General features: G+C 47.3%; 1 protein-coding gene across 4 annotated transcripts in view; it reads right to left on the bottom strand.

Annotated features, from left to right (window-relative positions):
- LOC140713572 (uncharacterized) overlaps positions 1–20533 on the bottom strand; it is an 89230-nt gene that overhangs the window by 27726 nt on the left and 40971 nt on the right. The window contains exons 1-3 of one of the 4 annotated variants that reach the window (XM_073023829.1): positions 18804–20533; positions 18660–18715; positions 1–18483 (exon numbers count right to left, since the gene is read on the bottom strand). The exon at positions 1–18483 is cut by the window's left edge and continues 27726 nt beyond it; the exon at positions 18804–20533 is cut by the window's right edge and continues 15200 nt beyond it. In XM_073023829.1, the coding sequence (XP_072879930.1) occupies positions 1–587 (587 nt within the window). In that variant the 5' untranslated portion in view covers positions 588–18483; positions 18660–18715; positions 18804–20533. The other 3 variants (XM_073023827.1, XM_073023828.1, XM_073023830.1) reach the window with 3 other exon arrangements.

Genomic DNA, 20533 nt, shown 5'->3' with positions numbered 1-20533 from the left:
GGAGTGAACCAGGAGGGAGGAGTGTGGTCCAGGGAGTGAACCAGGAGGGAGGAGTGTGGTCCAGGGGAGTGAACCAGGAGGGAGGAGTGTGGTCCAGGGGAGTGAACCAGGAGGGAGGAGTGTGGTCCAGGGGAGTGAACCAGGAGGGAGGAGTGTGGTCCAGGGAGTGAACCAGGAGGGAGGAGTGTGGTCCAGGGAGTGAACCAGGAGGGAGGAGTGTGGTCCAGGGAGTGAACCAGGAGGGAGGAGTGTGGTCCAGGGAGTGAACCAGGAGGGAGGAGTGTGGTCCAGGGAGTGAACCAGGAGGGAGGTGTGTGGTCCAGGGGAGTGAGCCAGGAAGGAGGACGGAGGAATGCGGTCCAGTGAATGAACCAGGAGGGAGGAGTGTGGTCCAGGGAGTGAACCAGGAGGGAGATGTGTGGTCCAGGGGAGTGAGCCAGGAAGGAGGAGGGAGGAATGTGTTCTGGGGAATGAACCAGGAGGGAGGAGTGCAGTCCATGGGAGTAGGGAAGAGTATGGTCCAGGGGAGTGAACAAGGAGCCTCTGGGGGTAGCAAGTTCACACACCACAAATACCTCCCAATCCATCCACGTGCAGGGAGGGGCTGGAAACCACGCAGGAGCTACAGCGCTTTCTCCTCACAGAAGAGGAGTGAGGATACCGACTCACGCATGAAATCACAGCTAAAGTTCTACAACGGTGGGGAGATGCTTCACAGACCCAAATGGGTGCAAAAAGAAACCAATCATACAAGATCAGTGGATGGAACGGGATCAGAAATTTAAGCCTATAACAAGCTTTCAGAAAAAACTTCACTTGATCTGCAAGATCGCTGCAGCTCTGCTTGATCATTTCTGCAAATGTCTAACTCGCGATGAGCCATCTCAGAGCCCTTCCAGAGGAGTAACAAAATCAAAACGCCAAGGCATCCTCCGTATTTTAGATAGCCTGCAACAGTATGGAAATGAGCAGCGGTGCCAGAGCTTTCAAGTTTGTTTGAAGTAAATTCCAGCATGAGGGCAGCATCTTTCTGGCTGAAGCAATGAGGTGGGCTCCTGCTCACTGCATGGGAGACCAGTTTTCAGCTAAGCTGCTGTCAAGGGTCTGCAAACCATGATCCCCGACCGAGCCTTGGCCAGGGAACCAGAAGTGATTTTTACACTTTGAAGTTTTAACAAAAGAAATATATGCAGAGACTTCTGTGGCCCTCAAAGTATAACATGTTGCCTACTCTGCCCTTTACAGGAGCTTCTAGCTTTGGTGTCAGTTACAAAGTGTTTCTATAAAATAATGTCACTGATTTTCAAGCATGCCAGGAAAAGTCACACTTCCCAACAACCCTCAATGGAGATGCTCCATCCTGTGTTTCACACAGATTTTAGATTTTTAAAAGCCAAAATAAGGGAGGTAATTCAGCTAAGTATTATAGTAACACAATTTGAGATACTTAAAGATGTGTGACAACAGAATTGGCATTCCTGTGAGGCAATAAACTAGCTCAAACACAAAATAACAAATCAAAGCATGTTTTGGCCTCTCAAAGTGATCAGCGAAATTGGAAATAACATTCAGTTAAATGACACTAAAAAAAAAAAAAAAGCACAAACAAAACAAATACTACTACACCATCACTCCTTAAATTTATTTAACTACTGCTGCCAAATAAAATGGAGAGACTTCTTACTGCAGGGTAATAATCGGCCATTGTCATCATGAAATACACCGCTGTGCAGGCTCAGGCCCTCCAGCCCACAAAGGCAGGGGAGGGAGGAGAAACGATGGCCAGAAACAAAGGGACAGGGCAACAATGACCTAGTCAGCAATTGTACCCTCCCACCTTTCTTCTGGACTTACAATTTTGGAGCCATCTGGGTTTACCTTCCTATGTCCATAAGTCAGCAAGTTCTCAAAGCCAGAAATCTACAATGCTTCTGGCAGCCAAGTCCTCTCGGCCTTCCCCCATGTTTTAGGGCCTCATCAGCTCACCCCTGGATAGTATCAATGGCCTCGGAGCTCCAGTCAACCTTACACTCCACAGACTCAAGTATGCCAAGAGCCACTCCAGGCTGCCACTTCCATGACCAAAGGCTTTCAGACAGTCGCCAGCACTGCACAAATCCATGTGGCTTCACCAGGCGCAAAGCGGCTCCAGCATTCCATCCAGTCTGTCGCTGCTACCATAGCTGTGAGTCTATGATATGTCAGGAAGGGAAGGAAGGCACCATGTACATCATCTCATTTAAGCTTCAGTGTCACAAGGTGGATTTTGTCGTGCCCATTTTATGGATCAGGAAAGTTTTAAGGAGGGCAAGCACAGGGCCCTGCTGACACAAGAGCAAGACCCGCAGAGGCCTGGGCATGACCCCCGCCCCACGTTCCCTGGGTCCTGATATCCACTCCTCCCCCGTGGGAGCCTGATCCTGGGTCTGCCTGAATTGCTACCATTCCTAAGACACGACTCACGTCTGCTCACCTCCTCCTTTATCTGTTTCCCGCAGCCCAGAGGCGTGTGCTCTTCCATCCAGACAGACATCACACTTCAGCACCTGCACTTGACACCACTTCAGCCAAAAGCTTCTCTCAAACCTACCCCCACACCTGCCGGTCACACAGGTCTGCACCCATCACCTTTCTCACATGAATTCTCACGTATTCCTGTGTAGCACCATGCAACTGATTATAGTCTGAGAGGAGGAAGCTTTGTAGGTAAGTCCACATTCTACTTTGCTCCCAGCCCTCCGTCTTGCGTCTTGCATGAGGCAACCGATTAACAGCAAATTCATTTCAGCACAACTTTTCCATTTGAAGAAACGCAGAGCATAGGACTCTGGTCATAATTAAAAGCTTGTTTCATTTGTCATTTGAAATTCCATGTACTGCTGCAACAGCAGCACCCCCTCCTCGCCAGGCTCTGCCCTAAGGACATCTTTATTCCAGCGCACGACTCCCATCAGAACCCCGGCAGCGAGAGCCCCGCAGGTTTCCCAGCGCCTCCGGCTGCGGCTTCCACGCTGGGCCGGCACTGACAGGACGGGAATGGTGCCCCCAACAACTACAGGATCGGAAGCTGGTCGACTGCTCTGTAGAATGGAGACATGTTAGTAATCCCCGACATTTCCACTGACAGGCTGCTCAGGTAAACTGGGAAAAATCCACAAAATAGAACCCATGGGGAGGAGCACTTCTCTCTCCAACCTGGCAGCTAATGGTGGCTGTGCAGACGACCTCTTCAGGAAAACTATCCACTGTATCTCAGGTCAACAACAGCCCCGCTGAGGGCCAAAAAATCAGCTCCCCCTGGCCCTTACTTCCTAAGGGTCAGCCCTCCCAGGCCACCTCTCCTGGAAGATCAGCTCTGATGCACCCACGACGGTCAGGAACCGGCTCTGGGACACATTTCCCAGGCTCCTGCCCACCCCTCTCTCTCTTCTTCCTCCTCCACATCTCCCTCTTCACTCCCATCCGCCCTCCCCCTTTTGCTTCCCTTCTCTCCTTTCCTCTCCCTCCCTCATTTCCTTTCAGCCCTCACCTTCTTCACTGCACTTCCCTATGCAACTCAGCTGACACATTCTCAGGTCAGTAGAGTTTTCTTTCAGTCTGTTTCTATTGCAATGATCATTCTTAATGAACAGAAACCTGTTTCGGACCATGTGGATGCCACCTCCTGACCAACTGCTGCCCCGCGGCTCCGTGTCCACTCAGTGTCCTCATGGCGCAGGTTCCCAGCAGTATGGCTGTGACCAGGGGTAGCAACATGGGACATGAGAGAGGTATCCCAGCCAAGAGGCCCTGCAAAGCCTCCCCAGCAAACCGGAGCAAGGCCCAGGGCGGTAGGGAGAGCACCGTGCTCATGATGTTGGCCGTTCAGCTTCTGCAAACTGTCCATCGACTGCAAATTACTTTGTTTCCATGGTTACAAAAGAATCATAAGCATTCTGAAATACGTTCTCGGTTTCATGTTTGCGAAATCTAAACAACATTATAATAAAAATCACTGAATTCTGCCCGAGGCTCTGGGGTGTTTTCCTCTCTGAAAGGAGCCCCTTCCAGGACTTGGGGACAGCCTTCAAAATCACGGTTATCCTGGTGGTAACAGGGAACTCCTCAGCCCGCCGGGAGCTGGGGCCCTCTACAGCCCCCACGGCTCCAGACGCCAGTGTTCTAAGGATCACACATGTGCAGATAGCAAAGCTTGCTGCGCACACGCCAGGTGCTAACAAGTCCCAAACGTCTCACTCATACTTGCTAACCACATCGCTTCTCTCAGCCTCCACGGCATTTCACATTCTGCCTTTATATAGAGATGAACCATGCATCCTGAGCGCCACAAAGATTCAACTCCTTCGGGGCAGAGGGGTGCATCTTTCCATCACGGGGTCCTCACTCCAGCTGGCACAGGATTTGCAGAGTGGGTGAGTCTAATGTTGATGACACTTTCTCAATATTCCCTTCACACCCCTCCAAAAACAAGAGTGCTGCCAGCTTCTTACCAAGGTTGTAATGAGCAAAATATTTTTCTCTTATTTGTCACTTTTTAACGTAATACTAGTGAAGAATGTGACTCTGCATGTCCACTGTAGGCACCCACACCGTGAACATTCTGCTCTCCTGTGACTGTATTCACAGGTCACAAGGACAAAACTTCTCCATAGTAGCCATATATATATATATACACACACACACACACACATATATATATATATTTTTAACATGACTTCCACTCATCTGAAAGTCACAGATGTGGCTTTTCCTTCATAAAAAGATCCAAAGGATACACAAGCCAGGTTTAATAAACACATTGGTCCAGGTGGGAAAATGACCCCTCAGTCTCCCTCCCCTCAAAGACCAGGGCAGCCAGGAAACTGCGCTCTCCAGTAAATGACAACCGGCAGGATTCCCTAAATCACACTAAATGTGATTAAAGCAGCCGGAAGATTCCCATCTCACAGAGCGCGCCTTTCAAGACTCAAGATGTCCCCGCTCCCTGAATGTCCTACAAAGAACAGACTACCCAAATGAGGACTGAGGCAGTCAAGAAACATGTTTTCGGCCGGGTGCAGCGGCTCACACTTGCAATCCCAGCACATTGGGAGGACGAGGCAGGTGGATCACAAGGTCAGGAGCTCGAGACCATTCTGGCTAACACGGTGATAACCCCCCGTCTCTACCAAAAATAAAAAAATTAGCCAGGTGTGGCAGCGGGCACCTGTAGTCCCAGCTACTCGGAAGGTTGAGGCAGGAGACTGGTGTGAAGCTGGGAGGTGGAGTTTGCAGTGAGCCGAGATCGTGCCACTGCACTCCAGTCTGGGCGACAGAGCAAGACTCTGTCTCAAAAAATTAAAATAAATACAATTTAAAATGTTTTCAGCAAATAGCATCATCGATCCCAAATGAGAGGTACCGTTTTCATTCTAGGAGGGAAACACTACAAAGTACGTATATTTTAGCCCCGTAAGTGAATTCTTCGGGCGTTCCTGTGTCCGCTATCAAATGCAACACATCACCTCAAAAGGCAAAATTCTGTAAGTCACATCCAAGGAGGGGAAAAATCATTCTAAGTTTTAGCAATCCAGTAAGAACCTGATCCAGAGAAGCCTACTTGTTCCAGACTCTAAGCAGCAATATATTGCTACAATGTAATGAAAACGAAGGGATGATTAAGAAAATTTCAATGCTAATAAAAGACAAAAACGTAATTGGATTTATTCTACTCTAGACAGAGCAGCCGGGCAGTTCACCCATACGTTATGAACGTTGCTGTTTATCAGGCAGGGTCCAAACTCTGTCAACAAGGCTTGACAGCAAGGGCATGATCTCCACTCACTGCAAGGTCCGCCTCCCAGGCTCAAGCAATTCTCTTCAGCCTCTGGAGTAGCTGGGACTACAGGTGTGCAGTCATCACGCCCAGCTAATTTGTGTGTTTTCAGTAGATGCGGGATTTCACCAGGTTGCCCAGGCTGGTTCCCTGGATCTCAAGCTCCCAGGCTCAAGCAATCCACCCGCCTTGGCCTCCCAAAGCGCTGGGATTACAGGCGTGAGCCATCACGCCCGGGACTTTTTTTTTTTCTTTTCTTTTTAAGTGATTAATGTGCTTCAGAGTCTTGTAGGCATTTAAAAAGGAAAAAAAAAAGAACAAGCAAATTCTGTAAGGGAAAGAAAGCATTAACACGTTTTACACTTCTCAAAACTCAAAACTGAAATGCTAAGAATAAATGTATTTTATTCACAGAAGCAGCATTCTTAAAGTTCTGTAAAAGTGATACCATGGACACCACCACATCACAGACAAGCGTGGCAGGACTGCTCAGATTCAGAACACATTCTGAACAGTCCTCCTGCCACTTTCCTCAATGGGAACACTTTATTCTGTCTTTTATTCAAATTAAGTATCTTGCAAGAGAGTTGAAGAAAACTGCATAGCAGATTTTAAAACTTCAACGCTTTTCTCAATTTTCGCCACATTCTGATGCATTTTACTGACTACACGACCAATAAGCCTAAAACTTTTTGCATCGATAAAGACAATGCTCCTTTTAGCAATAGGCTTTTTCTTTTCTATACAAAGATCTATAACTTAAGCTAGTAAACTGGGTATTTCACAAAGATTTTGCACAATTCCTAGCACAGATTTTAGCAAAATAAAACCATTATCTTTCCGCAATTAAATAAGCAAGCATAGGAAACTGCACAGTTAAAATAACCATTCTATTATTTTATATAAACACAAATAAGAAAGTAGAGTATGCTTTGAAAAACAGTATTTCCATATGCCAACGATGAAGCAGAAGACAATTCCTCAGCCTCATATAACATTTGACAACCGAAGTACTCTGGCCCAAGTCCAGCCCGGTTAAATGGAAATGAACTAAACGTGTGAGTGACCGTGGTGAGGCACTCTGATAGCCACAGTCCAGGAAAGAACAGCTAACATCTTTCTTCTTCATGGGAAAACCGAAACATACTCGAGAGACCTTGATTCTTTAAAACACAGTCTGCCCCAGTACTAACCTTAAGCTCCCATCGATCAAGATTGCTATAACCACAGAGGTGTTTTTCCAGGCCCTCGAAAATCACGGACATGGTACATACACAACGTTTTCAAACACTCAATGCATCCAATTTGTTAAATGTGCTGTGATACCGGAGGTCTTGTGCAGGACCAGAAGTGTCGCAGCCTGGTTACCTGTCCTGGTGTTCAATGCTTTGTATGTGCAAAACCTGCTGTTACAATTTACTGGGCTTAATGTGATTCAGTTCATCACAGAAGAGAGCTATGACATTTACTTAATTCCACGCACAGATTCTCAGGTTCACCTTCCACGAGTGACTGTTCTGTCCACGAGACAGTGGAGGGAAGACCCAGAAAAGGCCTGGGAGATGCCAGGTGCTCACAAACTGGTATCCGTCTGCTGGTTCTGGCTTAAAGGAAAACAGACATAGAAGCAGCTAAAAGGGCTCACTACACCTAATATCACAATGTTCTCAAGTTTACCTTAGCCAAAAATAAAAGCAGAAAAGCAAAACTACTCCAGGGCATGATTCCAGTGCTAATCTGAAACATGAAATATTTAGAAGACAAAGTTTATTGTGAGTGCAAGTAATATACACATAAAACACTGGTTTCACAAAACCCAGTCTTTGCGATTGCTTTTATAAAAAGTAAAATTCTCATGAGGATCGCATACATTAACTGATTTTCAAATGAAGGGACTGGTAAACTTCAGGGCATATGATTTCTGCCACACACGAGGGGAGCAGTGAGAGAGAAGAGCTAGGATCAAGTGTGCTGAAGCTGTCTTAGGACTGAAATTCAGTTTCTGCCAAAACAAAAACACAGGAGTCTGTCAACTTCGATAGCAAGCTCTGCTTGAGAGCGACAAGATGTTAAATTTGCAAAGGAGCTTCTCCCTGTATGGGCACGTGTGATCCTTGCAAAATCATAGCTCAGCATCATCAAAAATCAGGAAAGAACACAAGCCTTCCAGACATGAAATCCAAGAGCAGAAGGGAGCAGAGTCCAAGCTTGCTCAACAGAACTGTTCCCGGACAACAGCACAGAGGACATCACAGGGAGGGCAGGGCAAGCAACAGCAGCTTCCGTGTTGCCACAAGCAGGGCCTGAGCCAGGAGACCAGTCTCCTCCAACCTGACAAGGAGGCGCGAGGAGCCACAGAGAAGTCAATTCAGGGTCCTTTTCAGAAAGGGGCAACAATGAGAAAATCTGGTCTCACCCACCCCATACCCCCTACGGTAGCAGCTAAACTCGCACGTGCGTCTGTCACGTTCCCCGACCCCTCTTGCAGATGCTCTTCCTGCACCCGGGTGCCTGTCTCCGTGCTGCTCCTGAGGCCACACCTGTTGCCATCCACTAGTGACCAGGAATTCACCTTTGTCCGGGAGAAGCAAAGGCAGAGTTCACACACTCCTGTACAGGTTTGTTGGCCGAGAATCTAACTGCACTGTCCGATTCCAGATGTGCTGGTACCAAGGAGAACGTTCAATGTCTGGCATTTATAAACGGTATCAGTGGGTTCTCCTGGGACTCCCAGGCAGCCGCACGAGGGACGGAGCTGTTGCCCTGTTACCCCGAGCCAAACAAGGCTGAGAGGCACACACCACAGGCCACATCACACTCGAGCACCGACTGACACTTGCTTGTTCGTGTGTTAAGAGTTCAGGGTACAGGCGACAGACAGGCCTGATCTCAGTCATGGGACAACAGTGACTGCCCACAAGTCCCATATCTAAGCCCCGACTTGCCCATCCAGCCTTCCTTCAGGAACAATGCCCACCTCACAGTGCTGCCATGAACGCTAAGTCAGCACGTACATACACAACCAGATTCATTGCAATTGTGCTTTCTACAACAAATTAATACAACCAGGCGCTATCATTGAGACTGAATAACCAATATTAGAACAGAAGATCAGGCCAGCGATTGTGGCTCAGACCTGTAATCCCAGCACTTTGGGAAGCTGAGGTGGGTGGATCACTTGAGGTCAGGAGTTGCAGACCAGCTTGGCCAACATGGCAAAACCCCATCTCTACTAAAAATAAATTATCCAGACATAGTGGCACACACCCTGTAACCCCAGCTACTAGGGAGGCTGAGGCATAAGAATCACCTGAACCTGGGAAGTAGAGGTTGCAGTGAACGGACATCGTACTACTGTGCTCCACGCTTCCAGCCTGGGTGACAGACCAAGATTCTAGTAAAAAATAAAAGGTCAAGATGAAAACTGATTGCCAAGGTCCATGTTCCATAAACTTCAAACAAAGTTCATTAGCTGGTACTTGATCAAGTTGTTGATTTCTTCATTACAATCTTGTATATCCTTCTAACACGGCTCAAAATGTTTACATTTGAGCACACCTCGAGTATAACAAAAAATAAAGTGCCTATATTTCATAAATGAGCAAGTTCCAGTAAGACTGCATCCTGCTCTAGTTAATCCTTTGACAACGTAAAACTGAACCATCCTGACATAGCACTGACACATGGTACAAGAATAATGACCTCCAATTAAATAGCTAGATTTAGAGAACACATAAATACAGTTTATCACTAATTCACCAGCGATTAGCAAGATTTTAAAGGAAGAAAAAGTATCGGGACTGTAACTAGGAATAAAGGCAAAAATAAACATGAGAAATTAGTCACGTTTAAATCAATACCCTTTCTGTGGGGCCGTAATAAAGTATACACAACAGGTGTGCAAGCTGTCATGCTAAGCTGTCACCAAGCTCTCTATGAAGGTGGTAAGAGCGTACCAAGTCGCAGAACCTCATATTCCTATTTAAACGCTACACAGCCAACACCACACTCGGCACGCAGTGAGAACTCTGAAAGCTCTGAGGAACGCATGATGGGATGAAGGGCCTCAGTCCTGCCATCACCCTGCTGCTTATTAAAAATATAAAACAAAGCCCTGCCTTCAAGGTGCTCAGATCTAACTAGTACAAAGTTTTGCTTTTGACAAGTTAACTACGAATGATGAAGACTCTCAACAGCTGTGCAAAATGTAAGGCAACCTAATAAGAGGAACTTGGCTGAGACTAAACCCAGAGATGGTTTTTTAACCACAGAAGAGGAAAGAACTGAAGAACCTTACAGAAAGTTGACAGCAATTTCTATTTCTCTATGGTAGAACCTGGAATTTACCTTTGAGACAAACTGTCCTTCTGTTCTGAAAAATCAGATTATTCTTGCAATCCTCCATCAGGACTGAAATTCCCAAAGGCATGGAAAACCAATTACTAATTTTAAAACCCCCCCAAAAAACTACCTATGATCTTAGATGTGAGATTTAGTATTCTCAAATTCCAAATTTGGAAATATTTTACACAAAGTCCTTATTTTCCCTGTTTACTTGAAAGCTCTCTATTCTTTTGTCCTAAATATCTTCTTTCTCATCCTTCCAAACAGTATCTGAAGATGAACTTACATATCGTTTTCAATGTTAACAAAGAAAATACTACATTTGTCATGAACTGTTTATATTCACAACTCTAGGAGGGATTTTGCTACATCGTGAGGAATAACACGAGGCAGTAAATACGCCACGAATAAAGAACAGTAGAAAGTGGACACATTTCCTGATGAGTGCCGATTTCTCATTGAGTTGCTGACAAAGTTATAATACAGAAAGCTAGACAGCTGCTATGTTAGTTCTACCTCACTTAAGTGACCGAGTCATTGCTGTTTCGGTTCCCTTTCTCGTCTTGGGATGAGACACACCTCACAGAGTTGTTTGTGATTTCAGGAACACACACATCAATCAAGTGACTGTTCCTAAATCGTTGCAAAGGATATAGTAACCTGCCAAATTTCAACTAGGTTGCAACAAACAACTGTTTTCATCCTACACTCTCCGGTGCCAGCGAGATGGTGTGTTCTTGGATCCCTGCGGGAGCCCTATTCCTGGTGCCATAGAGCACACACACATTTACATCCACATAGTGTAAATTTATGGTACACTGTAACACGTGTACCTGCGTAGAGCGTACACACATCCAAATACGTAGGGTGTACATAAGTGCACTACATGCGTACAGAGTGCACACACATCTAGATCCATGTGGTATACATGCATAGAGTGTACACACATCCAAACAGTGTACAAACAAGTTCACTACGTGTGTAAAAGCATAGAGCATACACACATCCATATAGCAAATGTACATAGGTAAGCTAACACATATGTGCATGCATAGCACGTACACCCATCTATATGCATACAGTGTGCACAGGTATACTATAACCTGTATGTACATGCATATGGCATAAACATGCACATCCGTATGTACATAGGTATGCTATTTGCTATATGTATACACGTGCGTATAGCATACACTCTTATCCAATGTACGTAGGTGCACTACAGCATGCATACACATGCGCAGTGTACACATATGCACATGTATACAACGTACATCAGTACACTAACGTATAAAGCGTATACATATATGCAACAGTGTACATACATATGCAGCATGTGTACGTATTAGTGTGTACATATCCAGAAGTGTATTCAGGGTGCATAGTGTACATGCATGCTTGTGTGCACAAATGTATATATACATCTGCAGAAATAATGTGCACATACCCACATGGTGTACGTACACAGGTATGTACATGGCATTAAATACATGCATGTAGGTACACATGCAGAACAGATAGGTGTCCAAGTAGTGTGCATATAACCATAGTGACCATAGATACACACATATACACATGTACATGCATGCCTACAGCATTCACGTGTGTAGGACACAAATGTAGTGTACATACCTATACGTTGTAAATACATGCACAGTGGAAATACACGTAGTATGCATACACCACATACACACATGTACATTTATAGAGTACACATATACCGAGACCCAGAACGGGTCATGAGTATTAATACTTCGGAAACTCTTCCAGTTCTACCTAAGTGAATTTTTTTTCAAACTATAATAGAACTCATACAAAAAGGGTTTTAAGGAAATGAATAAAGCTAGTGACAAAAATCAGTGGGAAGGGCACAACCACTTTCCCTCAGAGTTCTGGCCCTGACCGTGGAAGTTCAGAGGTTTCCTAATGCAGTACACATCAGAACTGACTCACGATAAAGCACTCCTTAAAAATTAAAAATGTGTCCTCATGTTTTGGCCTTTGAGACAAAGCCTCTTAGTTAATCGAGTTCTGACTGAATTTGACTCACAGTACTCTGGCAGATTCTTCATTTTCTGGTGAGACAGACGAACGTCCCAGGGTGAGGGCAATGCCAGCCCTTTCAGGGTCAGCTTTTCAAGGAGCGATGTCTGGCAGAACACAATCCAACACCATAGTAGGATCCCCCACCCAGCCACTTAGACGCTTTCAGGTACTTACTCTGTCTCCTTGTTTCCCTTTCTTGAATTCAGCTGGGGGGGGGAAAAACCCAAAAAAATCAAAACCAAAACTAAACAACCCATGTGTTTATGCGTCTGAAAAGTTAATACATCCACATCCAACTTTCTAAATGAGACACGGCAGGTATGATGGTCACTGAACAGTGGCCACTGTTGAGAAAATACGAAGTCTTCTGCAAACATGATCGAGTTTCTAGGAATACAAAAGTCAAGGGAATTTACTTCACATATTAAAGCTGTCAAGGGTGCTCATCAAAAATGTACTTAGAGGTTTTCCTTTAAAGTTATTTTGGAAGATTTTTAAGTTGCAATACTTAAAAGCCTCTGGGAAAAGAAAGGATACAGGTATCTGGAAGATTTTTACTAAATGAATTTCATGTCTTTTTGATAACGTTAAATAAGGTCAGCCTTGAAGTAATGGGTTCCACTATTCTGAAGCTATGGATGGAATCCACAACACCAGACAATTGAATAAACAGCAAGGCTGCACACACAGGACACAGGCAGTGAGCCAGCCTGACTAGTTGTCAGCTTCTGGGTCAGTTCTACCCAGTTCTGCCCAGGCCCCACTGGAGATGAAAACGTGCCCTTTAGAAGCCTTCAAACCCCACCTTTCAAAATCTAATCCTCTTCAACTGAGGCCCAAGTCCAAAAATCTACTGACATCTTAGCACCTGTTAGGCCAGCTCTTGCCTAGCCTTTTTGGCACCAGGGATGGGTTTCATGGAAGACCATTTTTCTGGGGGGTGGTTTTGAATTGCAACTGTTCCACCTCAGGTCAGGCATTGGATCCTCATAAGGAGCACCTCCGAGATCCCTCACATGCAGTTTACGATAGGGTCCCAGCGCCTAGGAGAACACACAGCTTATGATAGAGTCCCAGAACCTAGGAGAACATGCGGCTTACCAGAGGGTCCCAGCGCCTAGGAGAATACGCGGCTTATGATAGGGCCCCAGAACCCAGGAGAATATGCGGCTTACGAGAGGGTCCCCGCGCCTAGGAGAACAGGTATTAAATGAGTTGGCAAAGCCAAAATCCACCCGATCTACCACTCCAAAACAAACATACACCACTGCCCAATATTGATGGGAGCCAAAAACATGGAAGTCCTGAGGGCCCACACTGACCACAGCCAGACACCACTTCTGTAAGAACCAAGCACGTGCCTAAAGATCACCCGTGATGACCCAGGAGAGCAGCTTTGAGCAGAGACAAAGGTGAAGGAGCGGCACATGGGCCAGGGTGCTGGGTGTGCCCGTCTTTGTGACCTCACTGAGATTACTGACCTCTGGCCCTTGGTGTCCGTCCTATGGAGGAGGTAGCCCCCAAATCCCTGCCTCTCTTCAGCACTGACTGAGGCGGTCCTGAAGTCTCCCCAGGGCTGAGGCTGCTTCTAATTCCTGTTAGCTGCACACCCACATAAAAAACAAAAAACAAAATATCAAGTACGCAGACAGGAAAAGAAAAATATGTGAATCTTCCCTTATTCAACAGGCATTTAAAGAGTAACAGGAAAGCCGGGCGCGGTGGCTCAAGCCTGTAATCCCAGCACTTTGGGAGGCCGAGACGGGCGGATCACGAGGTCAGGAGATCGAGACCATCCTGGCGAACACGGTGAAACCCCGTCTCTACTAAAAAATACAAAAAATTAGCCGGGCGAGGTGGCGGGTGCCTGTAGTCCCAGCTACTCGGGAGGCTGAGGCAGGAGAATGGCGTGAACCCGGGAGGCGGAGCTTACAGTGAGCCGAGATCGCGCCACTGCACTCCAGCCTGGGTGACACAGCGAGACTCCGTCTCAAAAAAAAAAAAAAAAAAAAAAAAAAAGAAAAAAAAAAAAGAGTAACAGGAAAATTGTGATAGTCTTTAAACAACCACCAGCTATCACGTCCTGTTGACATGTTTTAGCTAATCAGGAACACCTTTACCAAGCACCTGTGTGTTCAGGAAATCAGTTGACAGGTCCCAAATAACCTCGGAGCTTACGACCTGACCCCCACTCACGTGCATCACCTCTCCAGAAGAACGTGTCCTGGACACTTTTCAAATGGTGAGGAACAGGAACAAGGGTTGCTTTCCCTCAACCCCACAAAACAAGCTCGACCCCGAGGAGCCCGGAGAACAGCAACGTTTGTTTAGATGCTTTCCCACTGACCTTGTCACAGCAAACGTTCCCATCCCACACAACCCAGTGTTTAACTCTCCCTGGGATACCGGCAGCCGTCAACCCTCAACAAGCTGGAAACAGAGGCCAAGCTGACAGGACGCCTCTCTCCATTCCCTACTGAATTCACTCAGGACACGGATGTTCCCAAACACACACGGCCCCGAGTATTCCACACCTGCAGAACATTCAAACAACAGATGCTGCAAAGACGTTCCCCTAAAGAGAAATTCAGTTTCTAACTTCCCTTAGGGAAAAATATGAGACCCAGAACTTTCCAGAAAATCACGTGTGGGAGGAAGCCACTCACCTCTGGCACTTCCTAAACCTGCCTTCCCGCAGGTGCTCAGGGATGTCCCCGCGCCAGCCCCGTCCACCCGGGACGGCAGCAGGGCTCAGGCAGCCAGCACCTGGGCAGCAGGCGAAGCAACCCCAGGGTGAAAACGTCATCCCAGGCACTACTTCCCGGAGCCCCTCAGCAAGAAAAACAGAGGTGGGACAGAACCGAGGGCTGATTCGAGGCTAGGGAGCCACAGACCCGCACAGCTCAATCATCAGACATGCTCTTCTGTGGACAGAGCCCAGCCCAGGGAGAGGCCAGCACAGAGACTCTCGTGCCGACTCCACGAGCCAGCGTCCTCCAGGGCTGCAAGTTTATGATCACAGCTTCAGAATTTAGTTCCAGAATCTTCCGGAATCAAAGACGCACCAAACTGTAAAGCTGCCAGGACAGCAGGGCCCAGGAGCAGGCTCAGGGGAGGAGCAGGTAGAAACCCCACACACAGCACACACGTGTGCATGCTTACTCCACACAGGCCACCCCTTCACCCAATACTATACACGCAAATGTATGCACTCCATACACACCCTCAAATACACTCACCAAATATGATGCGTGTACAAACTCCACACACACCCTGAAATACATACAACACACATGAACATGCTCACTGCAGCCACACCTGCTAAATACACTCACCACACACGCACAAACGTGACACACCTGCATACTCATTCCAGACATCACACCCCTCACCAAGTACACAGGTGCACACATCCCCAAGTCCAGCACCTGCAGACTCCACAAGCTTTGGTTTCCCCCACTGTTTCTCTCATCACATGAGATCCACACACAGGTGTCATTTACTGACATCTAACACCCGGGGAGGCCCTTAGACAGAACTGCAGTCACAAGTCAGCTTCATTCAGGCATTCATCACCAGTCTCCTGAAGCCACCTCTCCTGTCCCCACGGGGAGGGAGGCTGAGACCGGAGACGTCACTGGGCTTACAGATCCCCAGGCTGGCAACCCAAAGAAATGAGGAGGGCTCGGCCACGGCCCTGGAGGGAGATGGGTACTGGGCTCAGGTATGGGCAACATGAGTCCTCATTTCCATACCGTGTCACCTACGACAGCGTCAGGTGAAAGCCAGTGGTTTGGCATTCCTGGAATAGACAGTCCTGGAATTACAAGCAAAACTTTTTACTCCTCCCCTCTGAACACATGAGGTCCATGGTCCCCTCACATCTAACACTGGGAATCCGAATCAGTGACTCTTTGTCCACCTGAGGACCACCCAAGAGGACCCACACATCTGCTACAACAGCAGCACCGCACCTGGTCTGCAGGGGAGCAAAGCAAATCCCCCCTTTATGAATAACACTGGATTACCCCAACACTGGCAGCCTGCAGTGTGTATATCGTCAAGCCCCCAGATCTGCGCCACCTGCAAGAGGAACACAAGCCCTTAGTCCAGGGCTCTCAGGACAGCCTGTGAGGAGGATGCTAGCACCCTTCTCATCTCCCAGTGGAGAGGAGAGAAGGCCAGTGTCAGGACTGGTGTATCAGGAGGGTCGGGGTTCAAACCCCATCTGCCTCACAAAGCAGCCCTTACCATTCAAGTGACTTCTATCATCAGCCTTAAAATGTACCACAGTTACCAGCAATTCTGAGTGCTGTTCCTTGGGACGTCATAAGCAAACATTTTGTTAGAAATATTTTGCCAAATCTGCTTTCAAAATCCTATGTTATAAAATGACTAATGAAAAATTTGAGCTATGAAATAAAGCACATAGTTAAATGAATCCCAAAATGACTATGGCGAAGGAAGCTTTAACTTGAAGTGAAAAATATCCTCTAAATGACATCAGCCAGAATTATCTTCAATCATTACTGATCCCATATACTTCAGGAATTATACAGCATCATCTCAGATATGAACTTAAAACCATGAGCTGAATGCACATTTCAGCACAACCAAAGTTCTGCTATAATAAGCAGCACAGGCGTCTCTGGAGAGGATTTTAGTTGGGACTACAATGCGCACGGTGGTGGTAAGAGGTTTCATGCAGGCTGTTCTCCAAGGTGCGACACAGAGAAGCACCACTAACCTCAAAGACACCTGCTGCTTTGTAATGAGATGAGAGATGATGTGGATGGACTACTGTAAATATTTGAAAAGGAGAAACAATGCAAGGAAAGAATCGTATCAGTTTCCCTTTACATTCTTAGAAAAAACTGATTTTTCTTTTGGGATGATTTAAAAAGAAAATGACATTTCTGGATTTTTTTTTTTTTTTTTTTTTTTTTTACTTTTCTTTCTGAGACTGGGTCTTGGCTCTGTTGCCAAGATTGGAGTACAGTGGAGCAATCGCAGTTCACTGTAGCCTTAAGTGATCTTCCCACCTCAGCCTCCAGAGTAGCAGGGACCACAGGCAGGCACCACCACACTCAGCTAACATTTCTGTAATACAGATGGGGTCTTGCTATGTTGTCCAGGCTGGTCTTGAACCCCTTGGCCTCAAGTGATCCTCCTGCCTTGACCTCCCAAAGATTTGGCCTAAGCGACCATGTCTTATCCGAAAATAGACATTAGAGCAAATGCATTTCTATAAGATTTTCTACCTCTTTTCACTGGGGAAAAAGGTAACTTGCCTCCAAGGGTTGGAGACAAAGCCGTTACTGCAGACAAAAGCGCTGTGCATCCCGGGAACCGCTACACCACGAGGCATGGCCGTGCACCCTGGATGGAGGAGTAACACACGAGGCTAGCACAGGCAGATGCTGGCCCTCTCCAAAAGTACGCCTATCCTTCCTCCTCTCCTCAGCCCCCTCTCCCTTCAGGCCTCAGTGGCTGCTGACAGGGGAGAGGCCACAACTAGAGGAGGCTCTCAACTCCACCAGGGACAGGGGCCCCAGACGCTGGGGACTCAACTGCTGCCCTCTGCGCCCATCTCCTTCTGGTCCAGCCTTCTGAGGAGCCAGGCGTGGCCACTTTGACCCTCTCTCCCTTCTGTGGCTCCTACAAAAACCAGTTCAGCGAGCCCAGGCTGCCTAACACTCCAGGGACACCTGGCACAGGCCCCCTCCATGACCTTATCCAAGCTCCTGGGGCCAGAAGGGTCTTGCAATATTTCACTTTCCAGTTGACCATCCCCAGCCTGAAATCCAAAGTGCTCCGAAGAGCATTTCCTTCGAGTGTCATGAGGAAGCTCGGAATGTTTCAGGTTTCGGAGCATTTTGGAGTAGGGACTCTCAGCCTTAATTTGAACCTCTTCAAGGAAGCCACACACTGAAGCCCCCGATGTCCACCCTACACAATCCCAGCACACCCTCTAAAGTCCTCAGCAACAGATTTTATTTCTTCAAATATAACCACAAGTCACAAACTCACAAGCAATCACAGAAGGGGGTTGTGGACACCCGCACAGATGATGAAATTTAACTGTCACATTTTTACCTGAGTAATTTAAAGTCATTCCTCAAAACACACCTGTTTTACTGAATTGCATTTTAAGGTGAACACACACAAATCATTTCAGGGAAACAAACGTCACTTTGGGCTGCGTGTGGTTTCTTGACTCCCGTGAATAACTCAGCGTTCACCCTCACTTCTGGATAAGGGAGAAGATGCAAAGAAATCTGTTAAAACAAAGACATGAAAACAAGTTTAAGAAGGGTTTGAAAGGTTCCTCCTGTCCCCCTGGAGGGGAGACGAGGACACCTGGAAAGCTCACTGGGGGACAGGAGCACAGCCTCCTCGGTGTGTCATGGACACTGCCTCGCCAAGGGGAGAGGATCATGCCTGGAAGACTCACAGGGGTGGGAGCACAGCCTCCTCAGTGCTTTCTACACTCAGCAGCTTCAGAAATTCCTGCAGAAGCAGAACACATCATGAGAACTGAGACTGGAACACCCGAAAGAAAGGGGACAAGGGGTCAAAAAAAGCATTCAATCATTACCAAGGAGCGCGGGCATGAAGCCGCTTCAAAGACCGTGTGAGAACTCGTCTTTAAAGTGTGAAACTCATAGGCGTTTCAGAAAATAAGGGTAGCGCGAGATAGCTCGATCAGCTCAAACAGGCTGCCGTCCCTCAGGCCATGAAGTCCCTGAGATGAGCCTCTCACTGAGCAGAAGTCACTCGCATCTCTGCCAGACAAAGTACTACAAGTTAACACATAACCTCATGAAACCTGGGCTTCAGTTGGTCGACAATAGTGAGTCTGACTTGGTACATCCCTCCAGATGGTTAAAGACCCCAGGGGTTCATCAGACAACCTCGAAAGGCTGTGTCTGACCAGCCCCTTTTCCAAGTTCTGGATGATTTTTCCTAATGTACTATAAGCAGCATATTCCAGTAGAGACGTAATTAACTGACTCTGGGTCCTCTTAATTTTGAAATTAGAAACACACTTGGCCAGGCACGGTGGCTCATGCCTGTGATCTCAGTACTTTGGGAGGCTGAGGCAGCTGGACTGCTTAAGTCCAGGAGTTTGAGTCCAGCCTGGGCAACATTGTAAAACTCCATCTCTACAAAAAATACAAAAATAAGTCAGGCATGAGGACTCGTGGAACATGTGCCTGTGGGTCCTGGCTACTCAGGAGACTGAGGCAGGTGGATCGCTTGAGCCTGGGAGGTTGAGGCTGTAGTAAGATTTGCTCACACCACTGCCTGGGCAACAAAAAGGTTTGTTTTTTTTTTTGTTTTTTTTTTTTTTTGCCTGTCTTAAAAAAACCAGAGAATAAGAATTATATACCTGACTAGCCCAAAATAAAAGAGGCCTTGTGGAACAACCTGAAACACAGCTGCAAATTCTGGCAGGGCCTCCCCTGGCTTGATTTGTGGTGAGTGCAGGACCGCTCTGAAGGATAGGACCCCAGGCACCTTCCGAGACTAGACCTTACAGTACAACTTCCCTTCGCTGGACGGAACACTAGCCTTGGAACCTGGGACACCCTGGGGCAGTGCCACCATCCCGAGGCTGCCATGGCACAAGCAGGCCCTACTATCATGAAGCCTGGGACATCCTGGGGCAGTGCCACCAACCCAAGGCCACTGTGACACAAGGGGGCCCTGGTGCCACTGAGAGGCTGCACAGCAGGTCCAAGCCCAGGCCAGAGTGAAGAGGCTCCACATCCTTTCGATCCCTCCAGCTGAGTCCACAGATGTCTTGGGGCAGAAATGCATCACCCTCAATGTCCACGGGTGAGTTTTTGGACACAGAATCTGGAAGCGTAAAAGATGGTTCTGGGCTGGTTGGTTGCCTGCTCGGATCTGTCCTCTTTCCACACAAAACCTGGCTCACACCAAGCAGCGTCTAAGTCCTGGAAGACCTGCTAAACACAAGTGCAGTTACAAAGCGGAGAAACTGGAGGGGGTCGGGCTGTGTTCCAGTGGCACCAGTGTTTCTCAGGAAGACCCTGGGAATTACAGGGTCCAGGGCAAGGGCTTCCTGGGATCCAGGACATGGAACAAGAACCCATTTCCCGATCCTGTTGAATATGAATCGCCTAAGGGCCAATTCCCTCGGAGGACTGAGCACTGCCCCACAACACCCTGGTATGGGTATGTTATTACATACATTGGTATGGGTATGTTATTACATACGTTGGTATGGGTATGTTATTACCCATACCAAGGTAATAACAAGCCCGTTACCAGCAGGAGGCTGGTGATGAAGACATGAGGACC

This window comes from Chlorocebus sabaeus, chromosome 16 (assembly GCF_047675955.1).
Source record: "Chlorocebus sabaeus isolate Y175 chromosome 16, mChlSab1.0.hap1, whole genome shotgun sequence".
Taxonomy (NCBI): Eukaryota; Metazoa; Chordata; class Mammalia; order Primates; family Cercopithecidae; genus Chlorocebus; species Chlorocebus sabaeus.
Note: the sequence above shows the minus strand (reverse complement) of the source record. Positions and strands in the feature narration are given on the sequence as shown.